Here is an 18,819-nt window from a genome sequence, read left to right as displayed (position 1 = left end):
ATGTCAACTGTGGTTATCTCTAAGCCGTGCGATTACAGGAGAGTTTTATTTTGTTCTCTTTACTTCTCCGCATTTATTATACTGAGCATGTTTTCATGCATAATAAGATAATCAGTAAAAGGTATTAAAGTATACTTCTGTTCTTTATCATGTTGTGAAAGTTAAATGTCGCACCATTCTTCCCCTTAGAAGGTCATTACTCCTCTGTTCATCCAACTGTCTTGGGCCACAAATTGGTTTAGTTAGAAGTGGTTGGTAGCTAGACATTCTCACTCAGGTCGGAAAAGGCAAAGCTGTAAAGAGCCTTCTTTAGTTCAAGTCCCCTGCCCCGCGTCCCCTGTAATTTGAACTTGCTCAGGGATGGGCTGAAGATGACAGAAAGGCAGATTTCAGTTGCCTTTATTCTTCCCCTGTGGCTAATCTTGTTAGTCCACCTGAGATTCTCAGAGTAATTTCATCCCAAATATTAATACTTCACCACTGTCATGAAATCCCTGTGAATATGTATTAAAAGCAACCAATGTTAAAACAAAAAAGAAAATAACAGTACCACTCTTAAGTGTTCTGGTTTATCTCCTCAGGGATAGAGCTCACTGCTGTCCTTAACAAGTAACTGCCAAAAAGAAAAGAAACAAACAAACAAAAAACAAAGACTATTTTCATAAAACCTTGAACTAGTTTAGTTGAATTACTGTAAATGCACAGAGAGGTCTGCCCTCCATCGCGCTGGCATGTGGGGAGGTCATTCTTTCTACTTGGAGGAAAGATCTTCCCGAGCTCCTCAAATCTGCAGCCAGCAGTTGATTGAAGCGTGGGTACATTATTTTGGATGTCCTTCAAACTTAGTTATCTTACCTGAGAACACTAAATGTTAGCATTGAATATCACTTAAAAATACTGTTCGTTCACCTTAAGAAAGCACAAAAGTACTCTCTTTTCACTTCCTTGCTTTAAAGTATCAGAAAACTAAGCCCTTAAAAGTTCAGATCCATGATTTTAGAGGGGAGGAAAATTTTGGAGTTTTGAGAGGTGCACAGAAAGGAACATATTAGATAACAGGACTGTGTAAGACTGTAAGGCTTTTTAAAATTCCATGATCTTTGCTGTAGTCAGTCAGTTAAAAATATATTTATGGGAAGCTGTTAGAACTTCTAATAATGTCTTGAGTTTGCATCAGTTTCCTCCTCCCTCATTCCATTGTTCTCATCCCACAAAAATGAGAAAACATTTAGTGTATAATAGCAGTTGAAAATCTAAAATTTTTTTTCTTTTTTTCCAAATATCTGAGGGTTTGTATGTGTGTGTGTGGTTCTGAAAACTTTTGGTAATACTTTTAGGTTACATGGTGCTTTAATACATCAATATAGCTGGAACTTTAAGGGTTAAATTTTTCTGGGATTTTTTTTTTTTTTTTTTTTTTTTGCTCTGGAAGAAGCTGTATCATTTCACTCCAGAAATTCTGGTGGGTTGATGGTATGACACTAGAAATAATAGGACAAGCAAAACAGCCTGGTTTGACAGAGAAGCCCGTTTTAACTTTTGTTGGTATTCACTAGGGTTTCTCACATAAATACATGTGAATAACTTTTTTAAAATGTCCAATACTTGCAAAAGCAGTTTTGAGGCTTTAAAGTGTTAGCTCTCACTTACATATCCTGAAATATCCTCCTGAGATGGCTTGCTAATTCCTAGAGTAGCTTCCCTGCCTCACACTCTGTCAGTTTGGGAAAGAAAAAAAAAAAAAATCCAGCCTGATGACACAAGCCCATAAAATTCTCTCTTCACATCGCTCTCTGCTACCATTTCTGCCTTGTGAGGCTGGCCTCTTCATTGCCCCGCTCCTCCTCTATGACACATGTCCCCTAAGTAGTCTACCTCCAGTTCTTCTCTCCCTCCAGACCGACCCTCCACCCCCACAGAGAGATCTTTCTAGAACATTAATCTGATAGCTTAGCTTCAAACACTTTGATGGTTCCCCTGATAGCACAATAGTATTTCTCAAAAGACTATCTGAGAATTTCTGGAAAAAAAAAATTAACTATTATTCTTTTTTTATGATAAGAAAAAAAGAATCAACCAGCATGCTTTTCCTCAAAATGCATAATTTGTGACTGAGTACAGCCATCCGGTTCATTGTTCTGTGGCATTGATGCCAAATCTCGTACCTTCTAACAAAGCATTTGCTTCTCAAACCAGTATGTGACTTGAAGCCATGTTCTCAGAGGCATTTTCCTTTTGAGGAGACTCAGATAATACTTTGCTTGTGAGAAAGAGTGGCCCAGAGGACAGAGTCCAAATCTCCAGTGTAGACGAAAGGCCCTTTTACTATTCCTGCCTTTTACTGTTCCTCCCGCTGGATCTCCTTCCCGTTGTCCACAGCCCCTGAGTGACAAGCAGCCTCAAACTTAGCGGGTCATCTCAAGCGCTTGCCTTTCTCTGGCTTAGGCCATTTCTCGCCGGTGATAATTCCCTCTCCTCTACCCATGTACTGTAAACTTGGCTTTTCCTGAAGACCCTAGTCCCAGGGACAATTAAAAACTTACACTGAGGCTACAGTTATTATACACACAGGGAATCGTGCCATCAATGAACTACCCCAAAATTTAGTGGCTTAAAGCAATATTTGCTATCACACAATTTCAGTGGGTCAGGGATCTGGGGGTGTGCCTTCACCTGAGTTCTCTGGCTCTGTGTCTCAAACAGGTTGCAGTCCTTCCTAGCAACTCATGTAGTTGTTGGCATGATTCAGTTCCTCCCTGGCTGTTGGACTGAGGCCTTGATTTCTTGTGACCTGTTGCCGGTGGGGGGCTCCTTTCGTCTGCGGTCTCAAAACATGATGGCTTGTTTCATCCTAGTTAGCCAGAGAGGGGAAGAGAGAGCGTGGGCAAGAGAGAGAACAGAAATCACAGTCTTTTGTAACCTAATCACAGTAGTGGTATGCCATTATTGCTGCATTTTTCTTCGCTAGAAGCAAGGCACCGGGTCCAGCCCACACTCCAGGGCATTCCATGCTAGGAAGTGGGGATTACTGCGGACTGTCTATGATGTCCTTTCCCACAGTCTACAGGATACCTGTGGGCACGCCCAGGTGGGAAGCATGGCTGATGGGAAGGTTCCCTCTGTATTATGTCCCTGTGTGCCATGGTGTGGGCATCTTGGTGTCATGACTGGGATTCCAAGGTTAAGTGGGAGCGATAGTGTAAAGAATCTGGCTCTTAAATGCCATTTAAAAGTGAACTCCCTTGGGGCGCCTGGGTGGCTCAGTCCATTGAGTGTCCGACTTGGGCTCAGGTCATGATCTCGCGGTTCGTGAGTTCAAGCCCCGCGTCGGGTTCTGTGCTGACAGCTCAGAGCCTGGAGCCTGCTTCGGATTCTGTGTCTCCCTCTCTCTCTCTGACCCTCCCCTGTTCATGCTCTGTCTCTGTCTCAATAATAAATAAACGTTAAAAAATAAAAATAAAAAAAAATAAAAGTGAACTCCCTCATTTAATCTTCAGTTGAAGGAAAAACGGTCTATTTTAGTGCTGGAAGAAGATCTCTCCGTTGGACTTACTAAGGAAAGGTGAAAAATCTCACCAAGGGAGAGCATTCTTAAGAGATTACAAATGTAATCTTGACTATGCAGTTTTAGGTTTATGGCCTGATTTTAACTTCTAACCCAGAGTAAGATAAGAGTCCTCTGTATTTTCAAAATCTAGCACCTGTAAAACTGCTACACTTTACTTACCTCTCTCTGGGCTGGGAGCTGCTTGACAGCTTGGTCCATGCCTAATTCATTTCATTTTTTAAAAATGTTTGTTTACTTATTTTGAGAGAGAGAGAGAGAGAGAGAAGGAGCAGGGGAGCGGCAGAGAGAGGGAGACAGAATCCCAAGCGGGAGACAGAATCCCAAGCAGGCTCCACACTGTTAGCACAGAGCCCGATGTGGGGCTCAAACTCACGAACCATGAGATCGTGACCTGAGCCTAAATCAAGAGTCAGATGCTTAACCTACTGAGCCAGCCAGGAGCCCCCACACCTAATTATTTCTAATGCCAACACTTCACCTGACACTTAGGATCTCAGTATTCTTTTAAAATGCATGTACTAACGATATATTTTTCTGTTGTTGTTTTTTAATACATCCAGTACTGAATTTACTAAGCATATTGGATAGAGTTTCCATGGTTGAGAATTTGACAGATCTTTGTCTGGCATAATGCTTCACAAAGATGAAGTCTGTAATCTCTATTAATTTCTGTGTTATTTTGCTAGTTAGTTAGAGCATTAGCAGTTTTGCCCTTGAATCAAAGTTCTCTACTTTCCCTCCGTGGTTTCCAAATATTTTGTCCTTTTGAGTCAAGGGAATTGCCCTGATTTTATGATGACATTTGGGTAAGATATTTAAACTGTTAAAAGTTATAAAAACGACCCTTTGGTATTAAATGTAATAAATGGCTCTGAATTGAATACATGCACAGATTCTCTTATCTGAGCTTTGTGAGCCCACACTGCTCCATTACATATTCTCATTGTAATTGAATTCTATGACATTCTCTCAACTCCTAAGAGTATGCCAGGCCAGGAGAACTCCTCATGGCTTGGTGCTGATGTATACTTTGGGCCTTTTGAAGTGTGGGGGTTTCATCTCTACCTGTATGTGGCACCTGTAGTACTGTTGGTCTTACCCAATCTGGAAGAAGCAGGGGAGTCTCTGTAAGAAAAGAAAAGAAAACAAACAAAAGCTAGTTTCATCCCTTAGATATTTATCACAACCCTCAAAGAAAGGGGCAGAGACATGACTCCTAGAACCCAACCTATCTTTGCTCAGCCTCACCTTTACCAAGAATATTGTCTTTTCTTTCCTCGTGGATACTCTGCACTGGGTATATTTGTCCTGGGTGCATTTGTATTTTTCTTTGTAATTCCATAATACTGTGCTTGCATGTCTTAGGCCATAAATCCCTCAAAGCCAGAGGTTATTCTCTTCCCTCCTTTTCTCTTTTGATACCTTTGGTCTCTTTTCCCATTTTATACCCACTCGAACAGCATTCCAGAAATAGTAGCCAACACATAAGAGGTCTGGTCTAGACTTATGCATGATGTGTTAGAGTAGAGTGGAGATGATGGGCTGGAACATGTGAAAGGCTTGGGGTGAGGCATGAAGGTGAGTTCCTCAAGGCTTCCAAACAGCACTGCCTTAACTCCACGTGGGTCAGGATGGGTGCCCAGCTCTCCTCTGACCCTCTCAGTGCCCCAGAGTATGTTACTGCCATGAAATTGTATCGTCATATTTTCTAGTTGTGATTCCTTCACAGTTTAATATGCTTCTAGTTCTGGTTTGACTTTTCCCCCAGGACGAGGCTAAAATCTCTTCATTATAATATAGACAGTGTACTGCACTTTGAATACAAATTTATCCATGTTCAGAGTAATTTTTCTTGTGATTGTCTCTACCCTGGAGAAGTGCCTTTAATGAATTACATACAAATTGTGTAATTTAAGAAGTTAATTTGGTTTTCTGGTTACACAGGACTAAAAACAGCCCTTGTAGAAAGAGATGATTTCTCATCAGGGACCAGCAGCAGAAGCACTAAATTGATCCATGGTGGTGTGAGATATCTTCAGAAGGCTATCATGAAGTTGGATATTGAGCAGGTAATTGTGTATGCTGGTTGTTAAACAAAAAATTGCGACTATGCTTTTTTCTACCCAATTAAATCAGGGTGGTTTTTTTTTGTTTTTTTTTTTTTTTATGGCTTTTAACATTTCTTCCTGTTGGAAATACCTATTTAGTGTGTATTCTGCTGGAGTATCTTTCGGGAGGGGTGTGTCATTTCTTTCCTGTAGCATCATGTTTATGGGTGATCAGGGGCTTTTTCTACACAGGCATGTCAAAATAGCAAATTTACAAAATCACTTTTGGATATGTTGCCTCTTAACAATTGCGATTGTTTCTTTGTTCTTTCATTTGTTTGTTTTGCCAATGGCTACCAAATTGCTACTTTCTGGGCAGTGTTGTAATACAGGAGTGTTCAACTGATCCTCTTAACTGTAATTGCAATCACACGCTCGTATTGTCACTGACATATTCCTAAGGAGAAGATGTTCTGAGTCATGCTTTTCTTATGTCACACTTTATTGTGTCCAGTCTGCCACCATTTGAAAACTGCCAAGGCAGTGTGGAAGATGACATTTCCCAGAGGGGTAAAAAAAAAAAATCAGCTGAACTCCCTATCTGCTTCTGGTACATGAAAAACAGAGCAGTGCTAACTTGACATTGTCAGTTTTGAATGTGTCCTCTTTTCTTACGTGTCTCTTCGGCATCATGATGGATGCAAAGAAAAGAGCATAAGACTTAGAATCAGATGACTTGTGATGTGTTCCAGATTATTTATTCCATTTCTATGAGCCTCAGTTTTCTCATTTTTAAGTTAGTGTTATAGTAATAATAATGCTAGCTCTTTAGAGACGCATAACGAGGACGAAAGGAGTAAAGACAAACGCTTTTCTGTAATCTGTGAAATACTGTGCAACTCCTAAGTATTATCTCTGCTTGTGTTAGTGGAGGCAGGAAGGGAATATTTAGCATGAATTTGAACAATCTGTTATTTCTTACATGGGGAAATATTATAGAGGACTGAGAAAGCGGACAATACAGAGAATGCAAGATAAATTGTTACAATAATCTTGTAACTCAAGTCGGGAAAATATCTTACACCTGGGAACTCTGACAGCATGTTTTTCTCCTATGCAAATACAGTTAAGGTTTCTAAAAAATCTTTCAGGTTGACAGCATGATGTATTATTAGAACTTTGATTAGGAGGGAGCGATCCTCACTCAGAGGTAGAGAGGTTTCTGTGTATCAATCAGTTGGCAGGGTGTCTATTTGCCATTTGAAAATATTATGATCTGTTACTGCCAAACTAATTTTCTCTGTTTTGCTTTTCAGTATAGGATGGTAAAAGAAGCCCTTCACGAGCGTGCCAACCTACTAGAAATTGCTCCCCATTTATCAGCTCCGTTGCCTATAATGCTTCCTGTTTACAAGTAAGCCTTTTGATATCACCTATATACTATTTGCTTAATTGAGGTCAATAGAAGAACACAGTTTTAATGGAAATAGTTCCTCAGTGTGTATTTCTTAATGTACTTTTAATTGGTCCTAATCTTTAATCCTTTTCAAACATTTGCCTTTGTTGTGTTTAAAAGTGTGGCTTTTCCTAAATTGCCCTTTTCTGACCCAACTCTAAGGGCTAGATCTTGAAGGCCAAGGCGGTTGTCCTCTATATTTATAATTAGTATTTCTTCCCCCAGTTTACTGAGAGTCTAAAGACGAGCGACTGCGTTTGTACCAGGGAACAGAAGAGGGTCATTTGCGCACTAAAATGCACAGCTTAAAAGTACCTTGCTGCAAAATCTGAACCTAATATGTACCAACTCCAAGCCTAAACCGTTTTGGCTCATTTTAAATTTCCAAGTTAGCCAAAACCGAAGTTTGGTTCAGAGGTGTTGGATGGTAAGCTATAAAACCCAATTTTCCTGATTTTGTTAGAGCTGGTCCATTAAGTCACCTTAAATTGGAATATAGGTAATATGAGACAGTGGATTATGTAACTGCTAGCCACATGAGGTTTGGGGTGCCTAGAAACAGATTTTATCATTTTCATCCATATTTTGTCATAGATTGCTTAGGACATCTCAAGCCAGTGATTCTCTCCCCTGGTTGCACATTAGAGTCACCCAGACCCCCAACTCTCATCTCTAGACCTGTGAGGCCCTGGTATCTGTATGTATGTTTATGTGTATGTTATGTTTATGAGGCCCAGGTATCTGTATGTATGTTTATGTTCATGAGAATTCTCCCCAGAGAATTCTCATCTGCAGCCAGGTCGAGAAGCACTGCCTTAGGGATGATTCATTTAGAGTCTCACTGATTCATTTTCTTATATAATTCAGCTTGGTTGGTGTCAAAAACAGTTTTGTAGTTCCTCCTGTTTCCTTTGCAACAAATACACCTCTAGATATACTTTGCTTTTCTTAAATGCAAAGTATATTGTAACTTACAGTGACATTCTAAATGTTCTACCCTGTGTCTCAAGAAACCTTTCCCCCTATTTATGCCATAGGTGGTGGCAGCTACCTTATTACTGGGTAGGAATCAAGCTATATGATCTGGTTGCAGGAAGCAATTGCCTGAAAAGCAGTTATGTCCTCAGCAAATCGAGAGCCCTTGAACATTTCCCAATGCTCCAGAAGGACAAACTGGTAGGAGCAATCGTCTATTATGACGGTATGTGATTTTTCTTTTTACAAGGCACTTCTCTCTTACTCATGACCCTTACAGTATGTTCTTAATGAGATAGTTTCACATTATTAATTTTAATGCTGGTCTTCTACAACATACAAACACATATGCGTGTGGACACACACACACACACACACACACACACCACTTTGTCTAATATTAGCTGAAACACTACTCATGGTGTTTTGATTTTAACATTTTTCAGTTTTTGAGTATTCTTTTTCTTCTTTGATTTCTACTTTGTCTCATGGTTGGTTTGGTTCATTTTCCATCATTATGAATTTGGGCCGCACCCTCATGCCATTTAATTTGTTCCACGTTTGCCAGTGAATACTTGCCTTATGAATATATTATAACGTTGAAAGCAGCTGAATATCTGTTAGGTTTTCTAGATGAAACCTCTATTTTCAAGGGGTTATAAACCTAGAGAAAAATGCCCTCTGGGCTGAAATCGACATGTTTGTATTTTGCACAGGACACAATTCTTGAACGTATAATTTATGTGATGAGGTAGATGAACATTGCATCTGTTAAACCAAAGCCTCAGTTTTTATTGCTTATTTTTTTGTTGTTAAATGTTTTCTAACAGAAACATTATCTAATATCCATTTGCCATGTGTTCCTTGTTCATTCTTTGTGTGTGTGGGTGGGTATGGGTATATGTGCACAATATAATTTTATACACTTTTATTTGAAGGACTTAACCACTTAATATGTCTCCAGATGGACCACAATGCAACACAAAACAAAACAGGAAAAGCCATTTGTGAAATTGTACTATGGTTTTAAAGGGTGTATGGAATCGCAGAATAGTCCAGGGATGGATGTCTATTTATAAAATAAATAGCTGGACACAGATAATTGTACACGTTCAGAAAGTCTTGGAAATTTTGTGTCACAAAAGACAGCTTGGGCTCTATAGCTCAGTGGGTTGGTTTTTTTTTTTTTTTTTTTTTTTTTTAACCCCATTATGTGACCTTTGTATTTCATCTTACATATCTAAACTCTTAGCATGAAGAAATGTTCGTTGTTGTTGTTTTCTGTTCTTTTTGTTTGTATGTTTTCAGGGGACTTTGATATTTACACTTTATATTATAGGATATCCTCAAGCCTACCCCCACCTTTTTCCTTCTTCTCAGTGTTAGATTTCTGAATCAATTTAGCTGTCTGTCATGCTTCATGTATGAATGCAGAATGTATATGTGCAGAGGGGGCAACAGGGACAAACTCAAGAAAATGTCCTAGGAGCAACAATATTGGAAAAATGTTAAGGGTCTTAGACAAACATTAAAAGCTAGAGAATTCACAATTTACAGTGCCTTCCAGCATCTAAGCACCACAGGGGGGTGGCACTTAACTACTTTTTGGTGCCCTTGTTGAGCCTACATGTTAAAGGACAACCTTAACTGTGAATTTGCTTTCTCTACATCAGACCCTTAATGCTAATCCATTGTAGTTTAGTGGGTGATTATATTAAAGAGGTTTTGGGTCCAGGAGGAGTAAGAAGGCATTCTGCAAATGGCATCCTTCCCATCCTGACAAGGAAGTGTTTGTGCCCTTTGCCTCTTATTACCCATCCCTCCTGGCTAAACCCTCTCAAATACTTGGTCATTTTCTTTACCATGTGATGTATCAAACACTAACTAGTTTTATTTTTTAGCCTGTGCATATCTGAATCTCCTTGAGAGGACTATAAGTGGATGTCACATCTGAATTTGTGGCATCCTGTTTTTCGGTGGTTTGATATTGTTATGATTTTTACAGATTCTTATTGATTCTACATAGAGGAACCAAGGGAAATTTATGTCACATGTGCAGAAGAAACATCATCTAATTAGAAGCAAGAGAAGAATTTCTTTAATCTAAAATTGGGTTTTAGGGCACCTGGGTGGCTCAGTCAGTTAAGTGCCTGGCTCTTGATTTCTACTCAGGTCATGCTCTCATGGTTCGTGAGATAGAGCCCCTGTGTTGAGAAGCCTTCTTGGGATTCTCTCTTTCCCTCCCTTGCACTTTCTGTCACTCTCTCAAAATAAATAAATAAAATAAAATAAAATAAAATAAAATAAAATAAAATAAAATAAAATATAATATAATACAATTGGATTTCATACCTTGTTTATAGGTTGCAAAATTATGAGTTCGGCAAGAATTATTGAAAAATATAAAAATTATTATTTAAAATAATTTCAAATTTGTATTTGAAAGTTGACTATAAAAATCTTAAATCTTGAAGGGATAAAATAATTATATTCTAGTCATTTGAGATTATTTATATTTATATTTATATTTAATTTTATATTTATATCCTTGTTCTAAAATAATACAGGTCCAGCTATGTCCTGTATTTGAGGTGAGGCAAAACAAGAATGTGCAACAAAGTATAGTTTTATGGTTTCACAACTGTATTCACTGACAGAGCAACTCCTGTTTTACCTAATGGTGTGATGAGCAAATTAAATATCAATGAGGAAGTAAGGTAGAAAGGAGCATATAAGTAAGGGCATTACATGTAGTAAGTGTGTGCTCAGAGAAAGGAAGGAATGCCCTACCCCTTGACCAAAAAGGAACATTGTCATCCTGTCACCAAAGTATTTCAGAGAGGAAAAGGTACCGGAACATTTACTATTGCAAATGAGGTCTATACATTGTAATTTATAAGGTAAAACTTTCTTAACAAGAAAAGAAAAAATCTTCTTTATCACTGACCATTATGAGAATGTAATAAGTTACCCAAATAACGTCAAAATGAATTTGGGCTGCTGGAAATAACTTTTTTTTCCTTTTTTACTGAAAAATAATTTATTGCAGTGCAATTCACATAACATAAAATTAACCACTTTAAAGTGAGCAGAAATAATAATTTTTATAACTCCCAACTTGGGAGAATCTTGATTATGAAAAAGTGGCAAAAGTAATTAAATTGAACTTCTCATTGCTACAAGAAGTTAGGCTAACTAAACACTCTTATTAGTAATTCATTATACAGTTATTTCAGCACCAATGAAAAGTAAAATATAACAGTACGAAAATATAGTCAAACCAGTAAACATTGCCATTACCTTAGACCAGTGGCTGAGAAAGTCTTTAAAGTTCCTACAAGGCTGGATGTTAGGGCCTTGAGGTGTTCCCTCTGACATACAAAATGTACAAAGATCAACATAGTTTTTCTTAATTATTCGTAGGAATAGTTCATCCTAAATAAATAGTGATGGCCATTGCATTTGATTAAGGCAAAATGTATTCCTCCACAAAAGTCAATACGGGTAATAAAATAAATTCCACATACTTTCAAATGTAGTAATTATAGCGGTTATTATGTGCTTGGCATAGGTATGATCCATTGCCATATTTTGTTGTTAAGTGCTGAAAAACAAACTCACCCATATGGAGGAATAAGTACCATCTTTTTCAGTGCAAAGTAAATGTCAAATTTCTCAGTGAAATTTATATGAAATGAAAGTTGGGATTGGAAGGGACAGATCAGGTTATATTTTCTTCATCTATTCTGTTAGAGAAAACACACAGTCAACTCACTGGTTTTATGACTGAGACGTAATCCTGGTGGTGCTTACCTGTTTCTTGCCTTCTGCTACCAGAGAGCCATCGGCTGATGCCGGCCATGGTCATTACCTCTAGTAAGGGGGTACCAGGTAGTATGGCGGCTGCTCCAACTCTCCTAAGTCAGCCAGAAGTATTTAAGGCATGACACTCTTGAGCAACTCGGCATGCCATGAGATAGGAATCAGCGCAGGAGGGGGTGCCGGTTTCTTCAGGAACTTATTTTGCCTTCCTCTGTCAACTTTACTTCAGTCTATCTGTTTCCAGAGTATGTTCTTTGCTGCCATTCTAGTTGGACTCCAGTTATCCAATCCAGTGCACATAACATGAGATATAATTAAAAAATCATTAAATATTTAAAACCATTAAATACAGCCATTAAGCTTCTATAAGATGAGACTGGAGAACAAAATTATGGCTTTAAATTCTTCCTTGTGAGCATCAAGGCACTGACAGAGAGAGATGTCTGTTATTTCATACCCAATGATGCCCTTAAGTATTCCTTATGCACATATGAAAATCGCAACCTACAGGAAATTACATTAGCTTTCCTAATGTAAATAAAAGTCGGTTATATCCATGTTTCAAAGGGGGAATTAAAGCCCAGGTTTCACTAGAATATTCATTTTTATTCCAGCCTAAAACTCAACAGCATACAAATAGATGAATTCAGCTCGTGAGAGAGCAAAGCCAATTTAATCTCTGGCTCCCCTGAGGTAAATGTAGTTCACGGTCCTGCCCCCACCCCAACCTCAGCTATAATCCCTGGCTCCTGGAGGTAAAAATGCACTGAAGTGAGGAAAATTCTGCAGCAGGATATAATGATCCAAAATGACAGGGACAATAATGACAATGAATTTCATGTCTCCCAGTCATGAGCTGGAGATGCTTGACTAGGCTGACTTCTACAATTAAATTGTTACAGGTACAGCAGGAGATGCAGTTAGCTGTGCGCTTTGGGGAACGATGCCTCTGGCAAAAGGCATATTGTGGAATCCAGACTCTTTTGTTAGGAACAAACTATTACTCCTCTAGGCAGGCACCCTCAGTTGTATGCTTAAATAAAAGAAATCCTGGGTTAAAGGCAAGTCTTTTAAGGTGTTGATTTTATCTACTTGGAAACCTTAAAAAAAAAAAATCAATTACCCAATAACACAAAGGTGATTTGTTTCTCTTTTTTGGTCTTATGCTTTTGTTTTTGTTTTTCCTTTGAGTCCCTGGAACATAAGTCAAACCTAAAGATGGTGCCTTTAATTCTCATTTACCCTATTTGCAAATACAGCTGTTGAACCGATTGGGTGTTACCAACTTTAATCTGACAGACACATTAATTTCTTCAGAGTAATAGAAATAGGTTGAATAAATAACCAAATAATGGGATTTACAAACAAAATAGAGTCCTGTTCTGTGAGTTTGGGCTATGTGCTCCTTAATATAATCCTTGTAGGGTTGCTCCGATGACCTCTAAAGTTGATGGTGCGAGACTTCTGGGGCGCACAAGAACATCTCCTGGGTGTAGAAGAACATATTAGAACGTCTGCTTGGATATTTTGCTATCAAATGCCTTATAAATGTCTGTTTTTACATATGGTCCAAATGTCTGTAATATGTAAGTTCAAGTACTTCTATATATAAGTACAATATTGCAGGTATTTAATTTATCAATAAATTACTTACTGGGGCTATATGCTGATGTTTACTTTGGGGAATACTGGACTTAATTTTTCTTCTTTGAAACACTGGGTTAGTAATTTGTCATCATTTTAAGTCTTTGATAACTGACTAATTTGAATGTTTTCAAGATAGATGTATCAGCTAGAGGAAAAATTCCCCCAGAAGAGGAAACATCACCAAATCCATTCCTTCATTTCTCAAGGTCCAATTTCTGTGAACTTTGACTGAGGGTTCTAAAAACTATTGACAAAAAGGGAGTATTCTCTTGGGAACCTCAACATTATCAAAATTTGGCATGATACATTAAAACTTGTTTCTTGCTTTTATTTTTATTTCCATCTTAAAAAAATATAATAAATTTATTTTAAAATGTAAAGTAGTCGTATTTGCCAATAATTCTCAAGGCTCCTAACTTCTTTTTAAGATCCTTATTATTGTACACACTGAGGTATAAAATTATGTAAATATTATGTAAATATTGATGCATATAAAAGAATATAGTTAACACATATACGTATGTGTATATGTATACGTATATATGTATATATATGTATACACATGTATACATATGTACATCTCTATATGTATATGTACACAGCTATATGTATATACACATCTATATATACTAAGCTTTCACACCCTTATAGTGTGTAATATATATATATATATATATAGAGAGAGAGAGAGAGAGAGATGTATACACACACACACACACACACACACACACACACACCCGGGAATCCACAAGTGACCTTAAAACCAAGAATATTATCAATACATTGAGGCTATTTGTGACTTCAAATTGTGAATACACCCCATTTCATCCTCTTGGCTCTTTCCTAGAAATTACTGCTATTATGAATTTTATTATTGGAAGTTTTTTTTTTTTTTATTATCCTCTGTCATCTTTTTTTGTCTTATGTAAATGTATTTGAAAATAATCTATTGGTTAGTTTTGCTTTTAGTATAAGATGATGTATTATGTAAGTTGATATAAACACTTGGGAAAACAAACACTTCTAATAAAGTTAACCATACACACACCTTGTGATTCAGTAATTCTGTTACTAAATGTGTGCCCCAGAGAAACTCTGACACATGTCCACAGGGAGATATGTACAGAAAAGTTCACTGAAGCACAGGGTACAATGTAAAAAGGGAAATAATTCAAATATCCATCAAGAGACCAATGAATAAATAACCTGTGTATTCACATAATGGAGTAAAACAGCATTGGAAGTGAATGAACTCAGCTAAACCGAACAACGTGGATGAGTCTTAGAAAACTAATGTCGAAAAGGGCATGATAACTTGTCCCACAAATATAAGAATCACAGTCATACTTGAAAACTGCTTTCCAAAGTGTCATAGTGTAGTTGAAACACTCAGCAATATGTAAGTACATGACTTAGGTTTACAAACTTTATTGAGCTTTGAGTCCCACCTTACAAATCTATGAATTTAGGCTTATAATACCTCATTCACAGTGTGTTTTGAGATCTAAATGAATTAATAAATATAACTTCATAAGTATAAAACATTATTTAAATATTGCTTTATTTGGGTCGATTTTATGGATATTCTACAATATCCATAGTCTATAATATCCATAAAATTCACCAAATTTCTACTTTTCATGTCATAAAGTGAAGCATCAGTTGTACCAATATCTCTTTATATATATATATATATATATATAAATTTGCAGATTCTTCCAGAAAAAAATTTGCAAAACATTCTTAGGAGAAAGGAAAATTTTATGCAAATAGATATGTACCAGGTGAGTATATAACCTTTGAAATTTAAGGGTTAAAAAGCACAACATTTTAAAAGAACTTACTCTACAATTATCCACCTCTTAGACATTGATCTAAAACATATTTCATATTTCTTCCTGTGCATATGTAGTTTACGCTTACAGGTTAAATAATTTTTATCCTGATTTTCTGTTGCCATCTTTTCCATTGTACTTCTCCTCTTGTTATCTGTGAGTTAGATAAATGAAACTGGCATCATTGCTCATATAGCAGGCATATTATTTTGCCCCTGAATTCTGCCTTTTTGCTATTCAGTGTATCTGGATACCAACCAATGCTAAATGAAGTTTGACATGTACCCCTAAGAAACAAAAGTTATAAATTGTGGCTTCAAAGGAAACCTTGAATAAATAGGACACATTTGTGTCCACCCAGGCTAACATCTAACATATGCTTTAGCTTCCTGATGATGAGACAGAGCAAAATAGCCCCTAGGAAAGTTTGCAATTGTTTATTGCTCACTTGACCAGCATGTATTAAATACCAAGCTTTTGTTCCCTTATAATTAGTTTTTAAGAAAATCAAAAGCACACAAAAGTAGATTTAATCAGGTGTAGCATACTGAGACAGTAATCATCCCTTTTCTACTTTGTATATACAAGCTTGAAAACAGTGCTAAAATTTATAATAATAGGCTATGTATGCATATAACTTGTTTGAGCAGATAGTTCTGTTGGGTTCATGGTAAGCTATCTGCCCCACACTCTGTTGCCCAACTGACCCTTTGTCTTCTACATGGAAGTATTGTTGACACACAACGTTACATTCGTTTCAAGTGTATCTTAGTTGGCTTTTTTTTAGAAAAGATGTAGGATCAATGGCAAAAGCTAATGTATCAAAAATCTCCATGCCCTCTTCCTCCCTGTTTACTCGTTCATCCAAAAAAATATATATATATAATATATATATATGTTATATAAGTTATATAACTTATAATTTATATATAATTTTTCTACTATTTTCCAGACATTATATCTGGCATTAGGGCCAAATGCATTAAAGACAAAAGAGTTCTGAGATTTCAGGTTTTGAGAGAGTTCACTGCATATATGCCAAATATTGTGCCCAACACATGGTTTCTACGGCCAACAGTGTTTTACATTTGTGTAGCAGAGTATGGTTTTCAGAACTTTTTTTTTTTTTTCTCATAAATGATCTTGGTTGACCCAGCTCAGTTATGTATGCTAGAATGGGATATTATGGTTCCTATTTTGTGGGAGAAAGGGAATCATTGATAAATATCTGGATCAGTATTTTAAATATGTGAGGATGTGAAAGTTTGTTTTGTTTTGTTTATTTGTTTGGAAGAAACAGAAAAGAAAAGAAAAAGAACTTTCCAAAATGAAAATTGATAGCATTATGGCTTTTTAAATTTTTTTTTTTTAATGTTCATTTATTTTTGAGACAGAGAGAGACAGAGCATGAATGGGGGAGGGTCAGAGAGAGAGGGAGACACAGAATCCGAAATGGGCTCCAGGCTCTGAGCTGTCAGCACAGAGCCTGACGCGGGGCTCGAACTCACGGACCATGAGGTCATGACCTGAGCTGAAGTCGGACGCCCAACCAACTGAGCCACCCAGGCGCCCCACATTATGGCTTTTTTACCTACCATTAGGTGTTAAGTATGTCACACACTTTAACAAAAAACTTTAACAAAAAGTTAGGAGGGTTTTCTGCTTTTGCTTTAGAGACATTAGTAAAACATATGCCAAGAAATGTATAGTTCAGTTTGTAGTTCAACAAAGCATACACAGTTTTATTAAGAGAAAGTTCTAACATAATGTAGAAGTTATAAGCATGATAAAATGGACTTCCAGTTTGGACCTGTACAAACTCATGGCTAAACTTCATCTGTACTCTTATATACTCTCCCCTGTCCTCCAGAGAACAAATATTTTTCATCCGTGAATATTTTAGTCCGTATCCTTTTGTAAAAAAAAAAAAAATATTGAAGTATAATTGATATACAGTGTTGTATTAGTTTCAGGTGTACAACATATTGATTCAACAATTCTGTACCTTATTCAGTGCTCACCACTGGTAACTGTAGTCACCATCTGTCACATGCAACATAATTATAACATTATTGACTATGTTGCTGTAAGTACAGCATTTCATCTCCATGACTTGTTTCATAACCCCAAGCGTGCACCTCTTAAATCCGTTGTTAAAGACTTTAAAAAAAATACAACCACATCTAAAATGTTTTAAAAATAATTTCTTAATATCTGATATCCGTTCGTGTTCACATGTTCCCTATAGTCTTATAACTTTAATCGGCTCCTGATTTAAAAATCAACCCATAAAACAAACAAAATCCTAGTTAAGGTTCACGTACGCCAATAAAGAAAGTCCTCTTATAACTAACAGGTTTCCCCTCCATTCCTTTGTTTTCTCCTTCATTTAATGGTACTTCTGTATTTTCTGTACAGGTAGCAGTTAGGCTTGTTCCAATCATCTGTTGCTGCATAAGAAGCAACACCCAAACTTAGTGGCTTAAAATATTAATGGACCCTCTCACAGTTGTGAGGATGGGGAACTCAGCTGGGTGTTTCCCACTTGGGATCCCTCATATGGTTGCAATGAGATGGTCGTTGAGGTAGGAGCACTAAGAGCTTTCTTACTTTCACGTCTGGCTCCTGGGCTGAGAAGACTGGTCAGCTGAGAGCTGGCCCAGCATCTCTCTCTCACCGTGGCTTTTCCATGTGGCTAGCTTGGACTTTCTCATGGGGTAGTGACACTTCTTCCGTGGTGACTGGTTTACCGCAACGAGCATACCAAGGGACCAACGCATAAATGCAAGACTCTTCAGACCTAGCCTTGGAAATCACACAGTGTCGCTTCCACCACACTCTGCTATTAAAGTGAATCACAGGGACAGCCCAGATTTAAGGGATAGGACATTACAAAAGTAATAGCAGCATAATTTATTGGGGAGAGGAGAGCCATCTTTGATGACTAGCTACAAAGAAGCTGGATCAAATTGTTTTGTCAAAAATACTTTTTAAGCAGCGGTGTGAATTTCCATGACACGTCTTCCTGCTGCTTCTTTTGTTGTTGTTGTTGTTGTTGTTGTTGTTGTTTAATTCGGTCATTATCATCATTGCCTAGGTCAGCACCAGTATCTTATTAGAGGTTCAGGGTACTTTTCCAGCTGCCTTTCCAACTTCATTTATTATTATTTGGATTACTTACAATTTCCCTGCCTTACCTCTTTGCCTACCTTGAGGCACATTTTGTATAAAACGTCAATGTTTAATGTGTGTCAATTGATTAGTGATGCCCAGATTCCCTATCTCTGGCCTATGGGCACCTTCTCAAGTTGGCTCCTAAGCTGTTTTAACATGCTGTCAGTGGCCTATGATGACTTCTCTGCCATCTGCTATGACAAGATATTTCAGACTCATCCTGAAGCTTTTCTGCCCTAGACCCCAGGAAGCATAAAGTTTTGAAAAGATGAATTTAAAATGCTTCTCGGACCC

General features: G+C 37.4%; 1 protein-coding gene across 3 annotated transcripts in view; it reads left to right on the top strand.

Moving 5' to 3' along the window:
- The window catches only part of GPD2 (glycerol-3-phosphate dehydrogenase 2), a 140,665-nt gene that overhangs the window by 63,704 nt on the left and 58,142 nt on the right, over window positions 1–18,819 (top strand). For all 3 annotated transcript variants that reach the window (XM_047082915.1, XM_047082916.1, XM_047082917.1), the window contains exons 4-6: window positions 5,513–5,637; window positions 6,933–7,030; window positions 8,110–8,273. In XM_047082915.1, coding sequence (XP_046938871.1) covers window positions 5,513–5,637; window positions 6,933–7,030; window positions 8,110–8,273 — 387 coding nt within the window. The remainder of the gene's footprint in view (window positions 1–5,512; window positions 5,638–6,932; window positions 7,031–8,109; window positions 8,274–18,819) is intronic.

The sequence above is a fragment of the Lynx rufus genome, unplaced genomic scaffold (genome assembly GCF_022079265.1).
Source record: "Lynx rufus isolate CCGP_SWC_20201006 ecotype Redwood Valley unplaced genomic scaffold, mLynRuf1.p SCAF_2, whole genome shotgun sequence".
Classification (NCBI taxonomy): domain Eukaryota; kingdom Metazoa; phylum Chordata; class Mammalia; order Carnivora; family Felidae; genus Lynx; species Lynx rufus.
Note: the sequence above shows the minus strand (reverse complement) of the source record. Positions and strands in the feature narration are given on the sequence as shown.